The 23,688-nt window shown below is 55.8% G+C and overlaps 3 protein-coding genes across 6 annotated transcripts; 1 reads left to right on the top strand and 2 right to left on the bottom strand.

Annotated features, from left to right (window-relative positions):
* Nucleotides 1–973: 973 nt before the first annotated feature.
* Nucleotides 974–5,281, bottom strand: ADAMTSL5 (ADAMTS like 5). 2 transcript variants are annotated; one of them, XM_072357581.1, is made up of 12 exons: nt 5,030–5,281; nt 4,030–4,093; nt 3,800–3,960; nt 3,415–3,475; nt 3,221–3,329; nt 3,010–3,137; nt 2,796–2,919; nt 2,318–2,401; nt 2,053–2,216; nt 1,747–1,969; nt 1,531–1,602; nt 974–1,432 (listed from the first exon to the last, which is right to left on the bottom strand). In XM_072357581.1, the coding sequence occupies exons 1-12, from the start codon at nt 5,095–5,097 to the stop codon at nt 1,125–1,127; spliced, it is 1,566 nt and encodes a 521-aa protein (XP_072213682.1). In that variant the 5' UTR covers nt 5,098–5,281; the 3' UTR covers nt 974–1,124. The 2 variants fall into 2 exon arrangements, with proteins under 2 accessions (XP_072213682.1, XP_072213681.1); XM_072357580.1 differs by having other exon boundaries at nt 1,274–1,455; nt 5,030–5,235.
* Nucleotides 5,282–7,907: 2,626 nt separating this feature from the next.
* Nucleotides 7,908–14,842, bottom strand: THOP1 (thimet oligopeptidase 1). The gene is made up of 13 exons (XM_072357638.1): nt 14,711–14,842; nt 14,191–14,394; nt 13,444–13,592; nt 13,038–13,145; nt 12,466–12,568; nt 12,118–12,278; nt 11,853–11,988; nt 11,382–11,748; nt 10,959–11,160; nt 10,657–10,843; nt 10,268–10,396; nt 9,837–9,973; nt 7,908–9,718 (listed from the first exon to the last, which is right to left on the bottom strand). The coding sequence occupies exons 1-13, from the start codon at nt 14,724–14,726 to the stop codon at nt 9,560–9,562; spliced, it is 2,058 nt and encodes a 685-aa protein (XP_072213739.1). The 5' UTR covers nt 14,727–14,842; the 3' UTR covers nt 7,908–9,559.
* Nucleotides 14,843–15,188: 346 nt separating this feature from the next.
* On the top strand, nt 15,189–23,506 carry SGTA (small glutamine rich tetratricopeptide repeat co-chaperone alpha). 3 transcript variants are annotated; one of them, XM_072357644.1, is made up of 12 exons: nt 15,189–15,291; nt 15,919–16,069; nt 17,203–17,306; nt 17,512–17,596; nt 18,238–18,337; nt 19,071–19,175; nt 19,366–19,504; nt 20,111–20,173; nt 20,602–20,639; nt 21,435–21,524; nt 21,744–21,867; nt 22,195–23,506. In XM_072357644.1, exons 2-11 carry the CDS (start codon nt 15,970–15,972, stop codon nt 21,856–21,858), a joined length of 939 nt encoding a protein of 312 aa, XP_072213745.1. In that variant the 5' UTR covers nt 15,189–15,291; nt 15,919–15,969; the 3' UTR covers nt 21,859–21,867; nt 22,195–23,506. The 3 variants fall into 3 exon arrangements, with proteins under 3 accessions (XP_072213745.1, XP_072213746.1, XP_072213747.1); XM_072357645.1 differs by lacking the exon at nt 15,189–15,291 and adding an exon at nt 15,313–15,459; XM_072357646.1 differs by lacking the exon at nt 15,189–15,291 and adding an exon at nt 15,385–15,490.
* The last annotated feature ends 182 nt before the right edge of the window (nt 23,507–23,688 follow it).

Here is a 23,688-nt window from a genome sequence, read left to right as displayed (position 1 = left end):
TGGGGCCACTGCACATCACGGTGCCCTGTGTCCCAGCAGCACGGCACAGCTGAGCCTCAGCACGCAGCGCAGCTCCAGGCTGGGACAGTATGGGAAGCATTGCCAGCAGGGGCCCTCCTGGGGACATCACTGCCTAATGGGGGTCAGCCACCACTGCAGGACGCAGGTACAGCATAAAGCAGAGCAGTGCAGCATGGCTGGGTGTTGGCCATCAGTCCTGTACCTGCTGTGCCAGCCCTGGGCTCGGTGTGTTTGCACAGCTGGGGCACATCGGGATGTCACCGAGGAGAGCAAGACCTTTGTCCAAGCGTGCAATCACAAGGCAGCCCTGTTCCCATCAGAGCACGCTGCCTGCAGCTGTGCTGGCCCCCGGCCTGATGGGAGGCAGGGACCCTCTCTGGGGGCCTCCCCCCCCTCCTTCATGGGCTGTCCCACCCCCCAGCGTGCAGCCTGCACTGCAGAACTGACACTGAGCACATCGTGCTGGGGGTGGGGAGGGCTGTGTGGGTCCATAAGCAGCACCAGCTCACACAGCCCCATCCCAGTGCAAGGTGGGGGGACCCTCATCACAGGAGGCCCAAAGGGGACAGCACGGAGCTGCCCAGCACTGCTCACTGCCTGGGGACCCCCAAGAACAAACCAAGCCCTGCTGGGTGGAAGGAGCACTCTTATAGGGCACCAGTAGCTTGGCATCACACCCAGGCTGATCCCAACACCCTGTACCCATAGTGTGATGTCCCCTGGGGTGTCCCCATCCCTGTCCCCATCTATGGGCCCCGTGGGACACAGGCAGAACACAGCTTGGGTTACGGCACAGCGATGGACCCGCGCCTCCGCCGGAAGGGAGATAAGCAGAGGTCCCCGGCCCCAAGAGGCACAGCCTGGCGAGCAGCCACGTGGGGATGGGCACAGAACTGGAGGGGTTCGGCGTGGGGACCATACGGAACAACCAGCAAGGAAAGGGATACCCAGCAAGCGAGCCACAGATAGGTTTATTTTCTGCAAAAATAAAAGAATAAATTACCACTCCCCTCCACCACCCCCCAGCCAAACACCCACCGGGACCCACAGCAGGAGGGATCCCATCCCATCCTCCCCCCCCATCCCTATTTGGGGGCTCAGCCTTAGTGCTGGTGGGCACAGCGCCGTGCCGCATCCCGCACCGCGCGCTCCTCGCGGGGTGACCACGGCCGTGCGTAGCCATCACGTTGCAGCAGGATCCGGTTCAGTGTGTGCTCGTAGTTGACGTGTCGCCGCGCCATCAGCACGTAGTCGTGACCCCCCAGCAGTGTGGGGCAGCCACACGTGTCGGGTACCCAAACGTATTCCAGTGGTACCATAGGGAAACGGTGCCGGTACGGCGTCACCACCTGCACCTCGTAACGCATCTCCTGCCCCACTGAGCGCTGGGCTAAGATCCGTGCTCTGAACACTGCAGGGTGGGAGGGAGGTGCACTGAGTGGGGGCATCATACCCGGTGTTGCCCCCCATCTACCCCTGCTCTGCCCCCCATCTACCCCTGCTGCTCACCAAAGTCACTCTGACAGAAGTGCTGGATGCGCTGGGAGCGTCCCTTGGGTGGGTGGCACCGTCCGCATCGCCCTATGGGGACAAAGGCTGTTTGGTGACACCCAAACCCCCCACTATGGGACCGTATCCCATAAGGAGAGAGGGGGCACTTCTGGACTCCAGGACCCCCACCCCTCTGCAGCACACAGTCCAGGGGTGTGGGAGGATGTAGGTCACCTGCTCTGACCCCAGTGGGGCTTCGTGGTGGCGGTGGCTCCGTGATGGGACCCCTGGTCCTGGGGGGCATTGTGGGGAGTGGGGGCTCAGCGGGTGGGGGGCTGCCGGCCCCACGGGGCTGGGGCTGCCTCAGGGCACTGGTGTCCACCATGCTGCCCTGGGGGTGCTCACGGGGCAGCCAGAACTCATACTCAATTCCTGGGTTGGGTTCCTGCAGCAGCACCTGCGCATTCAGGGACAGAACTAAGGGGATCGTTGGGGCTGGGGGCTCCTGCCCGTATCCCCTCATTGCCCCCCACTCCACACCAGCACATGGAGGTCCTCATCTGTGGGTCCCGGTGCCTCCAGGCTCTCGGTGCCATCAGGGCTGCGGTTGTAGAGCAGCTGTGTGCCAGCTGCCTCGTAGGGCCCTGGCCAGGCAATGGACCAGTCCCCATTGAGCACGTAGCGTCCATCGCTCCTCATTAGGGCTGTGGGAGGGAGAATATCTGGGCTGGGCTGGGAGGGGGCACCGAGCCCATGGCCATAGGATGGACTGGGACAGACTGGGAGGGGACAGAACAAATCCTACCGAGGAAGTTGCGGCTCTTGTCCGTCACTTTGATGTTGGTGGCCCCAGCGGGAATCTTGGTCACGTTCACGTACCCAAAATGACCTGGAGGTGAGCAGGGAGTCAGGGCAGAATGCAGCCTGAGGGGTATCATAGGGACAGCAGGGCCAGAGCTGGGACACCCACAGGGTGAGTGAGGAGAGGTGGGAGGTGGGGTGGGCGGTGGGGCAACCCCCCCGTGGCATTGACCCTTCCTGACCCCATGCATTGGGACATGCAGGTCACGCATGGCCGTCTCCATTCCCACAGCACAGGAAAAGGATCATATGGGCCCCAGGTGCATCCTGGAGACCCCCAAACAGGCCTGGGGACCACCAACCCCATAGCAACACCCCAGAGGTGATGGGGGTTGCAGGGAATGCAGGCAGGGGACGGAGGGACAAGGGAGCCAAGAGCCAAAGCATTCACCCATGGAGGGGCCGGGGCAATGTTCATTCACCGGAGAAGGGCTCCGTGTCCTGGAAGAGCCGGTGCACGAAGAGACACCCATCCTGCCCAGCACCGCACCGGCTGCAGACACGGGGCTGTGTGCCCATGCCCAGGATCCCATCACAGCCGATGCTCTGAAGGAGCAGAGATGTGAGATCAAGGGTAAGGAAAGGGATCAGTGCTGTGCTGGGGGGGGGGAGGGTCCCATCCCCACATACACCCACCAGGCAGCGCCCACCGACGCATAGATCCGTGGAGCCAGGCCTGCAGCGGGTGCCATCCAACACGCGGCCAAAGGTGTAGTAGAAGTTGTGCCCCACGGCCAAGCAGTTGAGATCGCAGACGTTGGGGGCTGCAGAGCCAGAATGAAGGAGGGGACACCAGTGGTGGGGGGCATCAGGGCCCCTAGTGGTGCCCCCACGCCCTGGGGCTCACCTCCATAGAAGGGCACCCAGCGGTGCCGGGTCTGCATGCCCTGCACGGGTTTGTCGTCATACAGAGAGCACTGCATGGCACGGAACGGCACCGAGCCGCCAGGGCAGCCCTGTAGGGATGGAATAGGGGTAATAGGGTCTGGAAGTTGGAACCTGTGGGGTCGTGATGTGCTTTAATGCACCATGGATGCTCACCTGGAGCTGGCAGAGCCGGTACTGCCGCTGGTCCCCTGTGCACGGCTCCTCCTGGGCAGAGCTGCAGCACAGCATCAGAAGGGCAGGGTTGATGTTAGGGTCAGTGTTACAGTTAGGATTAAGGCAGCCCCATGCAGCCCTGTGACCCCATGGAGGCTTCTTGTGGGGCTGGGATGCTCCAACTGGGCTGGGATTGGAGAGTGGCACCGCAGTGCCCCATATGGGGCTGCGCCCCACATCCCCAAGAGCGGACATCCAAACCTGAAACCTGCTATCTCCCCCCATCCCTCCCACTCTAAAACCATCCTGAACCATGGTGTGGGATGGTACCCAGCTGCTAAGGGTATGGGGACACAGCAGGGGCTGCACTGCCCTCCCCACTCACCGCAGACACCTCCGGGTGCGGAGCGCAACGCCGTCCCCACAGGAGCTGGAGCAGGCACTCCATGGCCCCCATGGCCCCCACACACCCTGAGCTGGCTGCCTGCGGGGCCGAGTGTGGGTGGGGGGCTCAGGACCCCACATTGCTCCCCCTGGGGCTGGGACCTGCGTGGAGGAAGGGGACAGTCAGAGCTGGGGCTGATGCCAGAGCAGCCCTGCGCTCCCAACCCTCACCTGCATGGTGTTGATGCCCAGGCTGAGCCAGGCCAGGAGCAGCGCCCTCCATGGCCACCAGCACCTGTAGAGCAGAGACACGGAGGGTACCCCATAAGAACTGTGGTGCCACAGATGGGGTGACACCACGGGGACCCCAAGTTGAGTCAGTGCAGGAAGGTCCCAAGGATGCACGGTGCTGTGCCTCTGCACCCTGAACTGTGCCACCGAGGTGGGTGCAGCCCCACAGGTGATGCTATCACCCCTATGGCTCTGTGCTCTGTGCACCCCATATGGCCCCACACACCACGTTGCCTGCCGGGCTGGCAGTGCAGGATGGGACCTGCGTGGTGGAGGCGGTGGTGCAGCTGTGACTCAGTGCCTGCCCTGAGCAGTGTGCCCGGATCCGGATCTGCCCTCTGTGAGCAATGCAGGGGGTGCCCCAGGGCTGCTCTGCATCCCCTTGCTTCAATGCCTGACCCCGAGCAGCACCCTGCTGCCCACAGACACTCATTTCCCTGTCACCCTAAACCACCTTAAGGCCTCAAACTACCCCACATCCATAAAACCACCCCACGGTCCCCAAACCACCCCATACAGCAAAGGGGTGCAGGGGCCCCCAGCCCTACAGCAGGGACAGAGCCATGCCTGGGAATCCCCTGGCTGAGCTGGTTTCCTCCCACCCTGCTGCACTCCCTGGGGGGGTCCCTGGGGGCACAAATCCCCTCCTGCACCCACACGGGCAGCAGCAGCACAGCCGGACCCCCCCCCCCCCCTCACCCCCAGTTTTCCCATAGGGGTCAGGGAAAGCCTATGGGGGAAGAAGGGTCAGACCCCAGAGAGGGACAGATGATGCCCAGCACGGTGCAGGAGTTCACCACGTGCCTCAGTTTCCCTATGCTGAAGCAGAGCTCTGCGTGCCCATAAGGCAGCAGGGAAGGGGGGGGAGTCGGGGGGTCCCATAGGCCACCTCCCCCCATCAGAGGGGCTCGGAGGGATTCAGCAGACCGCAGGGGCTTACCCGGCACCGTGGGTTCCCCGGGGGTGGGCACGGGGTGTCGGGCCGTCCCGCCGCCCTATTACAGCCATGCCTGGCCCCGTTGCAGCACCAGCACTGCAGCACCCAGGGCTGCACCCAGCGATGCCGGCAGTCAGTCCCGACCCACAGATCCTGCTATGGGGCCGGACACACGAACAGCAGCTCAGGACCCTCCCGGTCGAGCGGGCATCGCGTGCGCAGCTCCCGGGGCGGCCGCGCTCCCCTCCCGCTCGCCTCCCGTCCCTCCCCGTCGCGTTATTAATATCCAGCCCCAAAGGTGCGCCCAGCCCTCCCCAATCTCTTGCTTAACCCTTGGGGGCCCGCGGTGCACCGAGCAGCGGGGGAGGTTCAGCTTTGAGGGGGGGGGGGTGTTGGAGGGTGGTGGTGTGTGTGATCCCAAGTCTGACCTCAGCCTGAACGCTGTGGGGTGACACGGGGGCTGGTGCCGATGGAGTTGCTATGACCAAGGGCTGGGGGGGGGGGTGGTCCTGCCGTTCCTGCCACCTCGCTGCCCACCCACCCCCCCCCCCACCTTCCTAGGGTCTCTGCACCCATTGGCATCACACACACCAGCACAGCCCGGTGCGGCACACAGGGAGTTAAGGGGATGGGATGTCCCTGGGGGGGGGGCACAGCTGCAGCCAGCCCCATGCTGGCCGTTATCCAGACCCCCCCCCCCAAACCAAGGCTCAGCTGCAGGCGCCAGGCAGGAGATTCCTGCACTGGGGCACCCTGGGGTGCAGCCCCCCCCCCTGCTGCAAGTGGGACCCCTGAACTGAACCCTGGTCCTGCACAAGGGGAGGGAGAAGTAAATGAGACCCCCCCCAAACACCCAGCCCCATTCTGTTCCAGCATCACGGGGGCTGGGTCCCAGCAGCTGCAGAGGGACCTTCTGAAGGGATCTGGGGGGGCTCAATGGGTTCTGGAGGATGCAGCAGGGCTGGGAATGGGGGTCACAGCATCCCCTAAACCCAAGGCACGTTGCCATGGGCTCCATCCTCATCCAGCAGCCCAGGGAGGTGGGTGCTCCCTTAGGGCTGTGCCTGCCCAGCCCCACAGCATCACCCCACCCCTGGTGTGGGCAGCCTGGAGAAGCACAGATACAGCATATGGGAGGGGAGGGGGGGGGGTGAGGGGGGAGGCATCCAGGTGCAGGTGATCCTGAAGCATCACCATGCAGGGCACAGTGCAGCAGGATGGCACAGGGCGAGCTGCCTGGTGGATACATCCAGGATGAGGGCAGCGGGGCGATCTACCAGCGGGGATGGCTGCTGGGGGAGGTATATATCCAACAGCATTCCTACCTCTGGGCAGTTCCAGCCAGGACCATCCTTCCCATGGGGAAACCAGCACAGCCAGGACATGGATGGAGGCAGAGCAGAGCATGGGGACCCAGCTGGGGTCCCAACCCCTGGGGCTCTGTCCCACTGTCCCCCCCAGGGTTCCTTTGGGAGCTGCTACCAGCTGATGGAGTTGGCCAGCGGGAAGGTCTATGCTGCAAAGGTGATCCCACGTGCCCGGCTCTCCATACCAGGAACCAAGGAGAGGGTGAGTCTGGGTGGGACAACATACCCCATGGAGGGGAGGAGAAGCCCACAGCCCTTCCTCCTTCCTCCTTCCTTCCCATGTCTCTGGGTTGATCCCTTGCTTCTAATCCCCATCTCCCCAAGGGCAGTGCATTGGGTTGGGAGGGGGGGGGGTTGTTGGGCTCACCCCATTGCAGGTGGAGAATGAATTGGAGCTGCACAGCCGTCTGCATCACCCCCACATCATCCGCCTGCACGGGCACTTCAACAGCCACAGCCACCTCTACCTGCTGCTGGAGCACTGCGGGCATGGGGTGAGTGGGGGTGAGCAAAGTGGGGGGGGGGTGCTGTGCTCTGAGCCCACCCCCTGCCCTATCCCAGTCTATTGCTGACATCCTGCGGGCTCGGGGAGTGCTGACAGAGCCGGAGGGGCGCTATTACCTGCAGCAGGTGATTGCTGGGCTGCATTACCTCCATGGGCAAGGCATCGTGCACAGGGACATCAAGCCAAGTATGCAGGGCATGATAAGGGGGAGGTGGGGGGGTGGGAGAGCTGTGGCTGCCCTCATGCTGATGTCCCCCCTGCAGGCAACCTGCTGGTGAGCAAAGAGATGAGGGTGAAGATCGGGGACCTGGGGCTGGCACGGCTGGTGGCAGCAGGAGGGCGGCGCTGGGGGTGAGCACAGCCACGGCACCCACATGTTGGGGTAGCAGCACGGAGCTCACAGTGCCCTCCATGCAGGGCGCTCTGTGGCACACCAGGATACCTGGCCCCGGAGGTGCTGGAGCGCAGGGGACACGGGCTGCCCTCAGATGTGTGGGCACTGGGCTGTGTCATGTAAGTAATGGCCCATAAGGTAAGCAGGGGGTGCTGACAGCCCTACTGAGCACACAGACCCCCCCCCCCCAGGTACACGGTGCTGATGGGCAGCCCACCTTTTGAGGCAGCAGAGCGGCAGGAGCTGTACCAGCACATCCGTGCAGCACAGTACCCCCTACCCAGCCACCTCTCACCCCAAGCCAGAGCTCTCCTTGCACAGCTGCTGGCCCCCGAACCCACAGCACGACCCAACCTTCAGGCCGTGCTGAACCACAGCTTCTTCAGCCAGGTGTGGGGAGGTTGGGGAGCAGCCACGGCCCCATAGACACAAAGGGAATCACTGCTTGTCTCTGTGCAGGGCTTCACTCCGGCCACGCTGCCACCCCACGCCTGCTATGCTGTGCCCATCCTCAGCCTGCTGTGGGGGTGGCTGTGCCACAAGCATCGTGCTGCAGCCATCAACAGAAGCAAAAGGAGCATCTTCCTTATCCGGACCTGAAGCACAACGCTATATCCGCATGGAGAAAAACCTTTATTAGTGCTAGGAATCATCTAAAATCCAGTCATTGAAACAAGCAGGGATGGGATGTGACCATTACAGACAGCACACACACACCGGTTTGCCCTTAAAGGTTAATAGAACGAAACAAGAAAACCCACAGATGGGATCTCTTATCCCTGGTGGGGATGGAGGGGGGACAAAGTGCAGCTCCAAGGAGCCTGGTGCAAGACAGCACTGCGCCTTGGGGTCAGCCCTATGAGCAGCACCTCTGACCTCACACATCAGCACAATAAGGAGTTGGGGGGGGGGGACAAAGTTATATGGGAAGGAGGGAGGAAAGTGCATGTTTTCCCTGCCTGGTTCGGAGAAGGAGGCAGAAGAAAACCCTGAAAGCTCAGATAAATGTAACAGTTAGAACACTCAAAGAAGGTCCATTTGAGCACACCCAGCCCTGTGCAGCCTGCACCCGGGACAGACGCTCACCTATGCCTAAAACAGAGGGTGGGGGGGGGGGGGGAAAGACAGGATGCCTACGTGGCCCCATTGAGGAGCACCAAGGAGCTGCATTGCTGCCCATGGATCCATCCACATGGCAGGGGGAGGGAGGATGGCGGTGGCTCTCATGACCCCCTTGGTTTTGTCCACTCACGGTTCTTGCTTCCATCCCAAGGGGGTGAAACAGCTCAGCTGGAAGCTTGGGGACCAGAGGAGAAGCGCAGGGAGCAGCAGGGGCTGGCAGTGTGAGCTCCAATAGCTGCAGGTGCCTACTTCCACCCTATGGGCATTGCAGGGCACTGCCATGGGGCCTTCTCAGGGCCATGCTGCTCTCAAGGCCAGGCAAAGGGCTGGCTGCAGTCCCCAGGCCCTCCCATGGCACCAGGCCCACTCGATATTTTTATCCCAAGCATTTGTGCTGTTTGAAGCCGCCTGCTTTTTATTTCCATGGCCCTCATCCCCCCCCCCAGAACGTCCCACCCTGGCTTAGAGCTGACACCAACAACAACACACCCTGCTGCTCTGACCTGAGCCCAAAGGGCAGCAGCTACCCTAGGATAACCCCAGGCATGAGGTCTCTGCCCCACCACACACCCTGCCCCCCCTCCCCCAGCCCAGGCAGCAGCATTGCAGCAGCTCAGGACATTGTGGCAAACACAATTGGGTTTGTTTAAGCACCGAAATCTTCCTATGTTTATTCCACAGCTGCCCAAAAATGGGGAGATTCCTAATTAAAAACTCCTCAGGCTGTTTTGTTTTGTGCTACTCCGGTCACAAAACAAGGGCAGCCCAATGGGAAGTCTCCTTAAGGGATTTTAAACCAATGATTGGACTTTACTAACTTCTCATCCTCCTCCCCAGCTAAAAACGAGACTAAAACTCACCCTTTCCTGCAGAAATCAGGTACAAAGTTCAGCTAACTTTTGTGGTTAAGTGACAGCCCCGTCTCCCCTTTATGGGCAGTGACAAAGGGGATTCAATTTCCTACATAGAGCTGTCGCTGCACCCGGACCAGGACCAAACCCAGGTGGGTTCAGAGGAGGATCCTGGAGGAACAGCTCCAATGGGGAGGGCCCAGGATGCACTAAAGTACCGGGTATTGCTGGGCCTGAGAAGACTGGTGCGTAGGCAGAGGAGCTGGCTTGACTCAAACGGGCTGGAGCAGCTTCTTAGCAGGCTGAAGGCAGAGAATTGCTTTCCACCTTCAGTCCTTTGCTGGCCAGGAAGGCGTCCTGCTTGGGTTCACGGCCCAGGAACTTCCTCAGCATGTCAGAAGCATCCAAGGACCCACCGGGATGCAGGATACAATTCCTATAATCCATGCCCACCTGCAATGAGAGAGATGGGAGCGCATGCAGGGCACCCTTCTGACCTCACTGCGGCACCTCCTCTCTCCCACCTCCTTCCCCTGGGGAAGAGTTTGGCCATGCAGGGCATCCTCCTTACCTTGCAGTTCATGATCCCCTCCTGTTTGAAGCGTGTGTGGAACATGTCCATGGAGTACACTTCGCTCCATAGGTAACCGTAGTACTGGGCATCGTAACCTCCAGCCAAGTGGCCAAACGTAGCCGGCATGTTTGTACCTTCACAGCAAAGGAAGGGAAGGGTTTTAACTGGAAAGGCTGCAGGAAATGTTCGTGGAAAAAAGCCCTTCACGCCATAAATGTGTCAGAGAAGGAACTGTATCAGCACATCCACAATCGCAGGGGAAACAGGGATGGAATTCCCCATTATTTCTGGTATGGTTTCTGCTTTTCCTGGACTCAATGGAAACCATCCCCACTGATCCAGCCCGAAGCCCCATCCCAGAAAGGAACCAGCAGAACCAAAGCCACACAAACAGCACGAGTGGGATCCCCAGCAGCAGCTCCATATACCTGGGGTAGCAGGGACACCCAGCACCTCTTCACAGAGCTGTGCAAACACCTCCACAGGGTCAGCCTTGGTCTGGGTGTGCAGCGCCTGGTCCACCTTGGCCAGGACGATCTGACGCAAGTTGAACAGCCCTGCGAGGGGGGGAGGAGGACAACTGAGGCTCAGGGGCTCCCACAGATCTCCCCACAGATGTGGTTCCCTCCTCCTGGGCCTCTCAGTCCCCACAGGCAACAAGGCAAAGCCTTTCTTCTAACCATCCCGACCAGCCAGGTCACCAACAGTCCCCTTCCCTATCCCCTACATAGCAGGCACTCCAGCAAGGCTCTGTCCTCACTGGGAATAGCACACAACCCTCCATTCCTAACTCCCACCATCCCTCTTCAGCACCTACCCGTGTTTGCTTGCCGGGATTTAATGAGTTTCTCCAGCAGTTCATCAGGAATTGGGTTTCCTGTTTTGTAATGTCTGGACATACGCAGCAGCGGTTCCTTTTCCCACACCCAATTCTCCAGCATCTGTGATGGGGCCTCAACAAAATCCCTCTCCACGTGTGTCCCACTGAACATGGCATACTCCGCCTAGGAGACACGTCCAGACAGTCAAGCACATCTCCAAGTGGGACATAACCCTACATGAGAGCACAAGGGGGGGAAGGTAACAAACCATGCCTCTGTTAACACAGCCAGACCTCACCTGAGAGCACAGCTGGTGCATGACGTGCCCGAACTCATGGAAATAGGTCTCCACTTCGTCGTGCTGCAGCAAGGAGGGAGCATCTGGTGTGGGCTTGGTGAAATTGGCCACCATGGCAGCCACTGAGATCTGCCGGCTGGAGTCTGGCAAGAGGCAGCCTGGCTGCAAACCGAAGCAGGCTGCGTGCCCGTACTTCCCTTCCCTGGGTGAGGAAGAGGAGTTTGTTACATGGATGCTCTCAGCCACGAGCCACCAGACAAGGCACTGGGGTTTGCTGCAGCTCACACAGACCCAGTGCCCCTGGGACAGCTCTGCTACAGCCACGTGGAGGGAAGAGAGATGTCCCCTTCTCCTCCTTGGGCACACAGCAGACTCTGCTCCCACTGCCCCTCATCCCTTAGTCTGGTTTGCCCCAAGCCTCACCGTGGGTACAGATCCAGGTAGAACTTGCCAATGGTCTCCCCGGAGGAGGTGTCCTTCACTGTGTAGAGCTGGACGTCCTCGTGCCACACCTGAGCCTTCTCTTCCAGATGGAAGGTGAGCCCCAGCAGCTCCTGGTAAATGGCCAGCAGGCCTGTAGTGACCACCTGCATAGGGAAGTACTCCTTCAGCAGATTCTGGTCCACGCTGTACTTGGTTTCCTCCACCTGATTCATGTAGTAGCGCATGTCCCAAGCATTGATGCGGTTGTCAAACTCCAGGCCTCGCTTCTCACATTCTTTCTTTTTCAGATCCAGGATCACTGCCCGTTCCTTCTCCCCAAGGGGTTTCAGCTTCTGGGCCAGCTCATCTGGGAAAGCACAGGGGGCAGTGTTAGTGCCCTGGGGGTGAGAACAGCCCATTTGACCAAGCAGTGCCCCCGTTCCCATTCCACCCCACAACCAGAGGCCATACCCAGGAAAGTAGCCACTGTCTTGCTGCTTTTAGCCATGTTCATCTCCAGCACAAAGTCAGCATGCGTGCTGAAGCCCAGCAGACTGGCTTTCTGAGCCCGTAAATCCACCAGCTCCTTGAGGATCAAGCAGTTCTCCTACAATGCAAAGGCACACAGCTTACATGAAGTAGGTAGACAAGAAAGGAATCATGAGTTGTCCATGGAAGAGTCCCTAAGTGGCAATCCCTCCTTCTAGCCCTGCTGGCTAACAGCAATGCCACCGACCTCTTTGCACCTCGAGTTGAACATCTCCTCCACCTTCCTCCTTGTCTCAGGCACGTAGCACTTCTTCAAGAGAGGGAAATAGTGTGGGTACTTCAAGGTGACTTTCAGCTTGCCATCCTCCGTCTTCTCCAGAGAGTTCAAGAAGTCCTCAGGGAGCCCCCCTAAGGAAAGAGCAGACCAATGACAAAGAGCCCTGAAATATCAGGTCTGTGCACAGAAATGGGCTTTTGCTCCTTCGCCAGAGCAATCCCAGTGCTCACATTCCTGCACACTGGCTGGGTATTGCTGTACTTGCTGTACCTGACCCACCACTACAGCAGAGAACTGGCAAGCAGGAGTAGCCCATACCTAATTCCTCCCTTGAGAAGGGCAAAAAGGTGGTGTCCTCATTCAGGTTCTTGTTGAAGTCGATGCAAAGGACGCTCAGCTTTTTCTTAATAGCTTTGATTTTCTTTAAAATAAGAGATGAACGGGAAAAAAGTCAATCAGTCCGAATGGGAAAGTCAAACAAGCACCGTTCAAATCTCCAGCCAGCAGCCTGCCTTGCTGAGTTGCCCAATGGTTCGCAATTGGCTTTTATTCAAACATAACGCTGCAGAATTAATCACGTGCAGGCACTGAGCCCTCAGCTTGGAACAGGCTTTCTTTGATCACACCTGGTGAGGCAGCAGCCACCTCAGCAAGGTCCCAACTGCCTCCTGCCTGCTCAAGAGCTGCAGGTGTTTAAGCAGCTGCCTCCCCTGCCCTTATTTCATCTCACCTTCTCTTCTATTTTTAACCTAGATTCAGGCCCCTTCACTGAGCCATTAGCTCACAGTAAGAGGGAGACCCTGAGCAGCCCAGCCAACCTCAGCCCCAACTCCAGTGGGACTCCCTCCCTACCGCCCTGCAAGGCCTCCCCTGCCTGTCTATGGTCTCACCTCCTGCGTTTCCTCAGGGAGATGGAGTCCATTTCTTTTGCCCAATTTGATCAGCCTCTCCAGATACCTCTTTGCTTCAGGCTTCAGCGAGGCACTCTCTGCTTTCTCCTGTAAAACAAAGCTCATGAGAGCACGGGGAGCCAAGAGATCAGGCCTCCTCACCTAGCTGCTGCAGAAAGTTGGTTCTGAGATCTGTCGACACCAGTGATATGAGCATTACCCAGCCCTTTTTCCACAAGGTTTGTGGCACAACCCTCGAATTTCAACTCCCCAGGTCACGTCAGCATCTAAACCATACAACTATTCAGTTCCAGACCCAGCATTGCTTGCTTCTAAGGTCTGGAACAAGGGAAGAAAGTCGGCTGTCATTGCAGGGAGTTTCAGTTCTATGCTTGGAAGCACACACCTGGAGCCAGACAATCCTCTGGTACACATCCTGCCTCATGCTCATCTCCACATCGAACTCCGAGAGCTTCTTGTCAGCCTCAGTGCTGGCTGCACGGATGTCTTTGCATGGAGAGACGTGCTGGGGGAAGTCCAGCATGTTCCGACGGACTGGAAAGAGAGCAGATAGGTTAAAGAAAAGGCAACAGCTTTGTGTCCCAAAGCTGCTCACGAATAGGAGTGCAGACAGCCATACCCCAGGTTTGTTCTCTCCTGATTTATCCCCATTTTAGGGGTGAATATACAGAGAACATTCCCTGCTACCGCTGGGTAACACCGTGCCATCACACCACGTTACTTTTCAGAACCCCTATATAGATGACAGTGTTCAAACAGACCAGACACACACACAGGTTTCCCATCCAATGCCCTGGAGAAGAAACCAAACGTGACAACGAGGTAAAGACTTTGGAGACTTCAGGCAACGCTCAGTTTGTTCCTGTTTGAAGCAACCTGACATAGAAAATCAACAGACAGCCTTGAAAACAAACTGCTCCTCCCGCAGACCTTCCTGCTTCCAAAGCACTGCTCTCATTTTAGACTGAAGTTTCCGTTCCAAGCCTACTCTTGGCTTTGTACTTGTTCCTTGCTACGTGCCACCGAGTGGGTCAAGGGAAGGCAAAGCAGCCCAGAGCCAAAAGAAGGTGCAAAAAATAGACACGTTAAGCTATAGACATGCTGTGTGTGAGCTCCCGCTTCACGCTCATACCTGTATATTCCACTTCCACATCTGCCAGCGCTTTCAGGGTGTTCTCATAGGACACCTCGCCCTGCTCCTGGGATCCCACGCGGTCATAAACCAGCTTGGTCCTCTCGGTCAGCTCAGCAGCCATGCGTTCAATCTGCTCAGCGCTCAGATCCCAACGCAGCTGGTTGGCTGGAGGGCGGGGGGTCTGACTGTCCACCACGTTGCCTTGGAGGGGGGGATGGGGGGAAAGCAGGAAGGAAATCATCCGTGAGCAAGGAGCAAAATCCAACTGTAAGCTCAGGACACTCCATAGAGGCCCAGCATGCGGGCTGTGCTGCGCTTAAGGTCACACAGCACTAATAGATGGCACCCCATGGCCTCAGCCCCCCCTAGCAGCAGGGGGTCCCTCAGGCTGCCCTATCCCCTCGCTGTGCTCTGTCCCCCCACCCCCGGGTCTCGCCCCCACCCCAGGTCTCCCCCCCCCCACCCTCCGTCCCCCCCGCAGTGTTCCGGGCAGCTCGGAGCCCCCATAGGCCGCTACCTGTGGGGGGAGCCATGCCGGCCGGCTGCTGTTCCCCGCTGCTGCTGACGAGGCCACGAAGAAACCGCGCCGGCCCCGCGTACCGAGCATGTGCCTGAGCAACGAGGCGGGCGGACAGAGCGGCCGCGCTGAGGGATTATGGGAGCCGGGAGGACCGGGCCGCTCTCTCCGTCCCTTCAGCTCAGCCCGGAGAAAGGAGAACGGCTCCATCGCCATCTCCGCCCCTCCCGTAACCCTGAGTGTCATCGCACCGCCGCCAACGAAGCCCCCAAGCCCGGTCGGGCCGCCCTGCCCCGTTTCTATGGCGACACACCCCCGGCCCTCTCTATGGTTAACGAGGAGGAGCCGCAGCCACGCTTCCGGCACATCGGAGAACGAGGAGTGCGCATGCGCCGAGCGCTCAGCACCTCCCCGTGGCTGTCATGGCGGCTGAGGGCGGGGCCTCGTTGCGCACGCGCACTGAGCTCTCCATGAAACGCGCCTGCGCAGTACCCTAATGGCAGCACGCATGCGCGTCGGGTGGGAGTGGCGCATGCGCAGTGCTGCGCCCGCCCTGGCTGAGGGGAGCGTCGCGGTGCCCGGTGAGCGGGGCGTGGCGGGGCGGAGCGGCGGGGTCGGGCTGCGGCCTGTGCCGGGGGGCGGCGGGGAGCCGGGCCGTATAGCGGCCTGTCTAGCGATCCAGCCTGTATAGCGGCCTCCTGGGCGGTTGTAGGCCTGTTTCCGGGCAGGACGGTTCATCTCGCCTTGGGGTCTGGCGTGGGCCGTACCCCGGGGCCTGTGGTGGGGATCCCGCGCTGTGTAGGCCTTGAGCTGCGGGCAGCGAGGCCCGTTGTGCCCATTGGGCCGGCCCTGTGTGGGGGTCTCCATTGGGGTCACTATTATACGTGCTGTCCCCTTGTCTTTGTCTCACACCCAGTTTAACTGAAGAAGAGGAGCAGTGTGGGTTTCTTAGTGGCGATCTCCTCAGTGCCGAGTTGGTTTGAGCCGTTCCCGTGTGTCTCTTAACGCCTTTCACGTTATTCCCTTGGTGGTGGCCGTGTGGGGGCAGGGCAGCTGGTGCTGCAGAGGGGAATTGAGGGCTGGGGCAAGGGGGGCTGTTATTAGAGTACAGAGATTAATGAAGGCTCTGGAGGCCTTTCATACAGAGATAGAATAGAAGAGATCTTCGACTCGCTGCCTTTTAGGTCATATCACTTCTTTCTCTCCAGTCCCTTTTATTTTAAGCTAGGAGAAGTCCAAACAGATCACAGCCTCCCAGAATGGCAGACCAGAAGCGCCTTGCATACTCCATCATCCAGTTCTTACACGACCAGCTACAGAACGGGGGTCTTTCTCCAGATGCTCAGGAGAGTTTGGAAGGTAGGTGGCCATATATTCTTCTATTTATGTGTCTGGTTTTATCAGCCCAGCTCATGGAGCAATCTGAACGTTTGGTTGTTGTCCTTTGCCTTATAACTTGCATGGGCTGTTTCTAACATCCAAGCTTTCCCAAGGGTTTGAATGAGTTTTTCTTCTCGGGCAGGTATCCAGGGAATTAGAGATGCCGATTGCTGATCTGATTTCTTGTTACCTCTTTCAAAAGTAGATTAGCTTGAGGAACGGATATACCTGGGATCAAAAGCCTCCCTGACCCCGGGTTTGAGACTTAAAACTTTTGATCTTGAATTAGGAGAGTTTTATAACACAGTGTCTAATAAGAACTCGGTTGGCAGTGCAGAAATGATTGATACTTACAGAGTGCTTTTCCAGGTCTGCTATCAAAGTGCTTTTCCACATCACACCGTGAAGCGTTCGTACAAGCTTTTTCAGGGGGGGGGGGCATCCCTGGTAATGAGAGCACACTGATCTTAAAAGATCTCCTTAAGGAGCTTATGCTTTAGTGTTTGGCCTGTATGTTTGTCCCAATAGAAGAGAGAGCACAGGCATGCCTGCAGAATGTGGTGGTTATCTTTCTGAGTGAGGCAGGAACAGAGAGATCAGGGATAGTGTGTTGGCTGGACACGAGCAGCTTCTTCCTGGTGCTTCTGGACTGTAAAGAATGGTACAAGAGTTTTGTTGCTGGGTTCCCCTCTGTCTTTGCTGGGGATGGGTTTCTGACCTGGTGTGAGAGGAGCTGCAGTGTGGGTATCATGGACCTTTGGATGGCCACAGCATGGATCAGAGCAGCCTCCTGATGGCAGGTTGCTTGTGCTTTCTGGAGCATGCAGCTGTCTCCTTGCTCTGAGCTTTGGGATCTGCCAGTAAAACCTTTGTTCTGTTCATGTCCACCTGCTCTGAAGCTGCCTGGAGGGGGATGGGGGGGTGGGAATTGGGACTGATGCATCCCAGGCGCTTCTTTTCCAGCACTGTTTGCCCAGCTCTGGTAAGATATGTTATGTATGGTGCCTGGCATTCTTCTAGCATGTTCAGCTGTAAGAAATTAAGGTGTTGTCGTGGAAGAAAGCTAAGTAATTAGAATGAGGAGAGCTAATGACCTGATTCATTATGCCCAGTGGCGATCCAGTGCCTGGAAACAGCTTTTGGAGTCTCCCTGGAAGACCAAGGCCTTGCAGTGTCACGGACTCTCCCTGAAATATTTGAAGCTGCTGCAGGAAAGGTGAGCAAATTGCCTAAATATGTGCTGAGTTTCAATGTGAGCAGCCAAAGTGATGAGCTTTGCTTGGTTTCTGCAACACTGCTGCCCCCCTGGAGGCGTGTGGGAGTGAAATGTTTGGGGCTTGAATTGCTTGGGGAAGGAGGAGGTGTGGAAGTTCTCTGTGGGAGTCCTTATCTCAGCACAGCGTTCTCTCTTTCCTTGTAAGGAGCCTGAACACATCAGAGCAAACTCTGAGCCGGTCACCCCCTCTGAAGATGACATAGCTGAAGCTGAAAGGCTGAAGACTGAAGGTAGCTTCCTCTAGAGCTGGGGTTCAATGAGGTTTAATTGGCGATGGGGAGGAAGACTTAATTCACTCAGCACCTGGGGAGCGCATGCATGGGGTCCACCTTTTGTTTCTGCTTGTTTCTCTGCTCGTGTGTAGGTTGGTGTTATTTAGCTGCCACAGAACTCACGTAGACAGCTGGATCAGCATTTTCTTTTGCATTCCAAAGGCACATGCTGTGTAGATGTGGCATCTTTCCTGTTGCGCTCTCCTCTGCGTGCTGCCTTTTCTCTGCCATGCAAGACAGCACGAGTAGTACTGACGTACAGCAGGGAGCTTTCAGCAAGCAAATGCACTGTGTTGATTTCCAGAGCACAGAGTAGCTCTGTGGAGGCCTCTGCTGTGCTTGAGATGGGAGAGCAGCTGGGGACGCTGAGGGAGCTTGCAGGATCCCATCTGAGAGGTTGACAAGTAACCTGAAATGGCTGAGATACGAATCTCTTGCAGCACAACTGAACGTGCCTCACACTTGCACACGGTTTGATAGATCAGCAAGAGATGCAAGTTCTTGGCTTCTCTTTTTTTCTTAAGAACAGCAGAGATCCAGGCCTGTTGCTTTTGTTTGCCTCCATTTTAACTTAATCACCCTCTTCTCCATTTCTTTAGGAAATGAACAGATGAAGGCAGAGAACTTTGAAGCTGCTGTGTCTTTCTATGGAAAAGCAATTGAGTTAAATCCATCCAATGCTGTGTATTTTTGCAACAGGTACTGCTTCTTTCTGCCTTTGTACACCAGTGGTTTTGGCCCTTACTTCAAGCTCCTGCTTGCTCAAAATCCACTTTTTAAAGTGTTGTAGGCTGCTTGTTCCATCGCCTGCTCTTTGTGGTGCTTTTGCTTTTGTTTTTTCTTTAGCTCAGTGACTTGCTTTCCTGTGCCTCTTGGCAGCTCCATGCCCTGGCACCTCTCAATAGGATGTGGGTGTGGAAACAAACTCTTCAGCATTTTGAAGAGAGATAAAAGGCTTCCAAGGAACGCCACCTGCCTTCATACAATTAACTCTTTCAGTAAAGCAGAGGGCTGGGATTTGAAAGGCCCTGTTGAAAACAAAGGAGTAAAGTGAGGCAAGCTGAAGGCCTGCTGTCAAGAACCTTATGTGGAGGGTATGGGAAAATGGGAGAGGCTGTCCTTATGGCTCAGAAATGGAGATGTAACAGAGGCTGAGAGATCAGGCTGTGCCAGGGATGGGATACTTTCCTGCTTCCTTCCTTTTGGAATGCCTGTAAGGAAGAGTGAGAGCTCAGATTTGTTTGCAGTAGGAATAGAAGGTGAAAGCTGAGTGTTTGGATAGCGACCTGCTCATGTCGTCTGGATTTATGTCAAGTTCACACTTGGACTTTCCCTTTAGAGCAGGAGGCTGCAGAGAGGGAACAGAGGTGACCTTGATCAGCACGTTCAAGCTGATAAGTGTTTTCTGCCCATCTTTTCTTCTTTACTCCAGAGCTGCTGCATACAGTAAATTAGGAAATTATGCTGGAGCCGTCAGAGACTGCGAAAGAGCAATAGGCATTGATCCAAACTACAGCAAAGCTTACGGCAGAATGGGGTAAGTACGAGAGCAGGTTTTTGTGCCAGGATTGTAGTCTCAAAGTGCTTTTGTGGTAATTACACTATCAGCAATGTTCTACCCTGGAATGCCGTGTAGAAATACCTGGTGTTTCACCTCTGCTGGGGGTGGAGGAAGGCTGCGAGTGCTTATCTCCCTCTTTGACTTTCTTTTATTTCCACTTTAATAGCTTGGCTCTCTCCAGTTTAAATAAACACACAGAAGCTGTTGTCTACTACAAAAAAGCTCTGGAGCTCGATCCAGACAACGACACATATAAATCCAACCTTAAAATAGCTGAACAGAAAATGAAGGAGACTCCCAGTCCGGTAAGTTCTGAAATCAATGCTTAAGTGTGGATGAGATTGAATGGAGATTTCTTTACTGTGCTGCTGCGGGTGCTGACAGGAGCTCGGTTGTGTTTAGAATACAGATCTTGCATGCAGATAGATGGGGGGGGGATGATTAATGTGCGCTGCTGTAACCCCCTCAACTAACAAAACCCAGAGAGAGCAACTTGTGTGCCCTGCCGGCACACGGTCACCTTGGGCTGGGAAGTGAGGCTGATTAGAAGGAGCTTTTTGAAACACTGTTTTAGTATCTTGAAGGAGATTTCTGCTTTCTAGAGCCTCCTGTAGCACGGAGGTGGGCAGGTGGGTGTGTTTGACTTGGCAGGTGTGGTGGGTTGGGGTAATACGTCACTAGCACGGCTGGGCTGGTGCAAGAGGTAACGCGTGTGATGCCATCGTTGCTATCAGCATGTGCCCTTTGCCTCCATGAGTGAGCTGATCCCCAGCCTGCCCTTTGTCATGCTTTAAAGACCAGCTTCTGCTAACACTGGGAGCACTGAAGTATCATTCATTGCAGCTTGCTGTTTATTGCATCAGAAAGTGAGAGGATGTCACCACCCACGTGTGGTGTCTTTATTCTTACAGACCGGAGGTCCCGGAGGATTCGATTTAGCTGGCTTGCTGAACAACCCTGGCTTCATGAGTATGGTAAATGTGGGCACAGATCACAGCCAGGCTGTACCCAGTCTGTGCATTTATCCATTCAGGATGAAACGTTTTGGGACGTGGAGTGGGGAGTTTCTGTGTCTCATGAGCAGCTTTGTTGTCCTTTCTTGGTGTTGCTGCGAGGAAGCTGTGCTTGTATTTTGCACCCAAGTCAAATAAAGAGCCAGTGACTTATTCACAGGCTGCTCCTTGTGACATGCTGGGTGTGGAAAGGGTGCCTGTTCTGCATTACCAGCCTTGTCTTGTGTGTTGCACTGTGCTTCTCTTTGCTATTTTTGTCCTATTGATCTGTTTCCAAGTATTTCTGCCTTCGCTTTGTTCCTCGTTGAATGGCACAACATCTGCATATCTACCCAGGCATTTCTGACTAAATAGGGTGTCATTTTTTTTTTCTTCCCCTCTTTAAATAGGCATCTAACCTAATGAACAATCCACAAGTACAACAGCTGTAAGTTTGATCCCATGTTCTCTTTCCTCTTTGAGTCACTCCTTTGAGGCTGTGGTGGGAGGGGGGTGGGTGCTGGAACCAGAAATGTGGAAGGCAGCCCTTAAAGCAACCCTGAGCCAGTGTGTGTTTTGAGTACTCTGGGCTGTGTTGAAGAGGAACCTCAATAGGAGGCATCTCACCCTCTGTTAGAGTATCTCGATTCCTTGTACCGCAGAGTTATAGGGATCAATTCACATCTGTCAGAAAGCTGAGACGATATAAAACCATGAAGTGAGTAAAGCATGTGCCTTTCCAGTCTGTCCCTTCAGAGCTCAGGCAGTCAGTGAGCTGGAGTCCTTCTGGAGCTCAGCCTTTGCTTACTGTATGAGGCAGCCCAGCTACAAAGCCAAACATCTGCGGCCATTTCCATTTGCTTCTGCCTGCTCCTTCCACTCCTGTTGTCAGCTGAGGTTCGGTGCCTGGTGCAGCCTATAGACTTGAAGGGGAAGGGGCTTTGCAGACCCACTGCGTTCTGTACTAATGAGTCAGTGTTGAGGCTGTCCTGTCAGTAAACCTCATTTGGTGCAGAGCTATCAAACACCTTGTGTGAGGAGGGGCAGTGTAATGATTAAGCATAACACCAAGCTTGCACTTGGAGGGAGGAATATTTATCAGTACAGCAACAAGCTGTTATAAATACTTCTGCATATCGTGCAGCTTAACGATACAATTGCTCTTCTTTTCCCCTTTTAGTGTCTAACACAAAAAGATTTGGGTGTGTTTTTCTACTCTGAGCGATGACTCTTCTTTCCACAGCATGTCTGGGATGATTTCTGGTGGCCATAACCCCATGGGAGCAGCAGGCACCAGCCCCTCCACAAATGATCTTGCCAGCCTCATACAAGCGTGAGTAGAGAGCTGGCTTTTCTCCATGACCTTAATCAGTAAACGGAGTTACAGATATTGTGACCTAAAGTGAAAACGTCAGTTAAGGGTTGAGTAAAGCTGCACTGTAATGTGAACTGCTTGTTAGAGCAGAGCTCTGGCAATCAGCTGGGGAGAATTCCATAGCCCTGGTCCTGTCGGTGTGTGAGGACACAGTAACTGTAGCTTGTTCTCCTGCAGGGGCCAGCAGTTTGCTCAGCAGATGCAACAGCAGAATCCTGAACTAATAGAACAGCTACGGAGCCAGATCAGGAGTCGAACTCCAAGTGCCAGCAATGAAGATCAGCAGGAATGAGCATTACAGGTGAGGCTGCTGCCAGCTGAGCGGGGAGGATCTCAGTGTTCTGCTGCAATATCTGCCTCGTGCCTTCACTTAGCAGCTCAGTGTCTCTTCCCATCCATACAAACTGAGCTCTCTGCTGATGCTGTGCCTTGGGGAGATGCAAGGCTCGGCTCTGCAGAGCTTTGAATAGACATCCCTCATGCTTTGTGACCGGCAGATGAATTTGGTTCTCCGATGTTGGCAGTTAAAGGGGGGGTTGCTGATGTTAAAGGTCTCTGATGCTGAAGGAGGTTGCTGTCTTTACTCAGAAACTCAATCTACAAATGTCTTCTCTTCCTGTCTCTGCAGTGCAGTCCGTGGGATTCACCTTCTTTGCTATAAAAACTGGAAGCCATGTGCGTGGTGCCATTTGAATTGGAAGTGTCCAAGAAGGGGAGGGGAGGGGGGGGAAAAAAACCAAACCCACCCCAAACACAAAATACTTTCTATGACCTGCATGTTCAAGACAGATTCACACTTTTCTTCCCCCAAGTCTTCGTCCTGCTCCTCCTCCCCCTCCACCTTCCCATTTAGTTTTCTTCTGGAAGATCCAGCAAACACAAACCAGCACCAAACAGTCTTTCTAAAGAGACTCGGACATTCACGACGCTGTTACATTTCTATGGTCTTTGCTACGTGGGGAAGTTTTTTGAACCCCTTTTTGAAGAACGATGCACTCTTCACTCCAGGACACCTTTACTTTCCTGCCTACACACCACTTCAAAGAAGTGTTGGAGTCCCATCCTGATTCCCCTCCATCTTCCTGCCAGTTACAAGACGGTGACGTTGGAGACCACTGGATCTTCTCACCTCCAGGAACAGGCCTTTGTGTTGATCACATTCACCGTTGTCACTCATTCAGGTCTGTAGCAATATGGGCTGCCTCTCTATGGTTACCATCAACATGTTGGATGGGTTGGGACTCATGAGGTCGAGTGGTGAGCGTTTCTAGATACACCACTTGGGATCCATCCCCCCCCCAACCCTGACAAAAACTCGTTTAGTGTTTTAGTAATAATTCGTGTTGGAATGAGCCCATCTGTGAACTGTAGTCGGGTGGACAGTAAGAAAGGTATCATGTAGGTATCATGTTTTCCGTGTTTTAAAAGCTTTCTCTTTTTGCTTTTTAATTTGTCTTTTATGCATGTAAGTAATCAACCCGGTTGTCCGTACCGATAATAGGAGTAGAGAGAAGGAAGGGGAGGAGGGGGGGCTTGAATAGCAAGCAGAAGGAATTGGAATGCTCCTTGGATATAGAGGTTCAATGTGGGAGGAGGGAGGAGGCCCTTGTTGCTGGATACCTGCAGCTTCCCACCTGTCGGAGCATCCTGGATGAGGATGGAGCCTTTGCTATCAGCCTCGGGACCGTGTTTAAGGTCGTTCTAATACATGGTGGTGGGAAAGGGCCTATTGCTGGGCATGGAGGCAGCTGGATGGGAGAGGATTGAATGGGAGATGGAGAGTAAATGCCCATATAGGAGACCCGGTGGTACGAATGAGCAGGTATCTTTAATTAATATCAAGGGAAAACTGAAGAGATCTGTAAATGCTCCGTGAATTAATGAATTAATATGTGGTTCATGTAAACTTGTGAAGAATAAACTATTGGGACACTCTTTGCTATCCGTCTCACCGCAGTGACTGATCGGGACTCGGGACTGTCCGGCTCCGTCAGCACAGCGGACAGCGCTGCTCCGTTCGTAGCCCGGAACCTTCCTTCGCGCTGCGCGTTTCCGGCGGACTCCATTCTGCGGCACCCCCACCCCGCGGGGCGTGGGAGGGATGACTGACGTCTGCCGCGGC

This window comes from Excalfactoria chinensis, chromosome 26 (genome assembly GCF_039878825.1).
Source record: "Excalfactoria chinensis isolate bCotChi1 chromosome 26, bCotChi1.hap2, whole genome shotgun sequence".
NCBI classification, from domain to species: Eukaryota; Metazoa; Chordata; class Aves; order Galliformes; family Phasianidae; genus Excalfactoria; species Excalfactoria chinensis.
Note: the sequence above shows the minus strand (reverse complement) of the source record. Positions and strands in the feature narration are given on the sequence as shown.

What these genes read in the sequence shown, in the direction of transcription:
- ADAMTSL5 (XM_072357581.1), bottom strand. Translation starts at nt 5,097, where the DNA reads ATGGCTGTAATAGGGCGGCGGGACGGCCCGACACCCCGTGCCCACCCC. An exon ending in CTGGGTGCCCTTCTATGGAG is followed by an intron (nt 3,138 to 3,220) that starts GTGAGCCCCAGG and finishes CTGGCTCTGCAG; the next exon opens with CCCCCAACGTCTGCGATCTC. An exon ending in CTTCTGTCAGAGTGACTTTG is followed by an intron (nt 1,433 to 1,530) that starts GTGAGCAGCAGG and finishes CCCACCCTGCAG; the next exon opens with TGTTCAGAGCACGGATCTTA.
- THOP1 (XM_072357638.1), bottom strand. An exon ending in TGTGGAAGTGGAATATACAG is followed by an intron (nt 13,593 to 14,190) that starts GTATGAGCGTGA and finishes CTCTCTTTCCAG; the next exon opens with TCCGTCGGAACATGCTGGAC. An exon ending in AGGGGATCATGAACTGCAAG is followed by an intron (nt 9,719 to 9,836) that starts GTAAGGAGGATG and finishes CTCTCATTGCAG; the next exon opens with GTGGGCATGGATTATAGGAA.
- SGTA (XM_072357644.1), top strand. Translation starts at nt 15,970, where the DNA reads ATGGCAGACCAGAAGCGCCTTGCATACTCCATCATCCAGTTCTTACAC. An exon ending in TTGAAGCTGCTGCAGGAAAG is followed by an intron (nt 17,307 to 17,511) that starts GTGAGCAAATTG and finishes TTTCCTTGTAAG; the next exon opens with GAGCCTGAACACATCAGAGC. An exon ending in CTTGCCAGCCTCATACAAGC is followed by an intron (nt 21,525 to 21,743) that starts GTGAGTAGAGAG and finishes GTTCTCCTGCAG; the next exon opens with GGGCCAGCAGTTTGCTCAGC.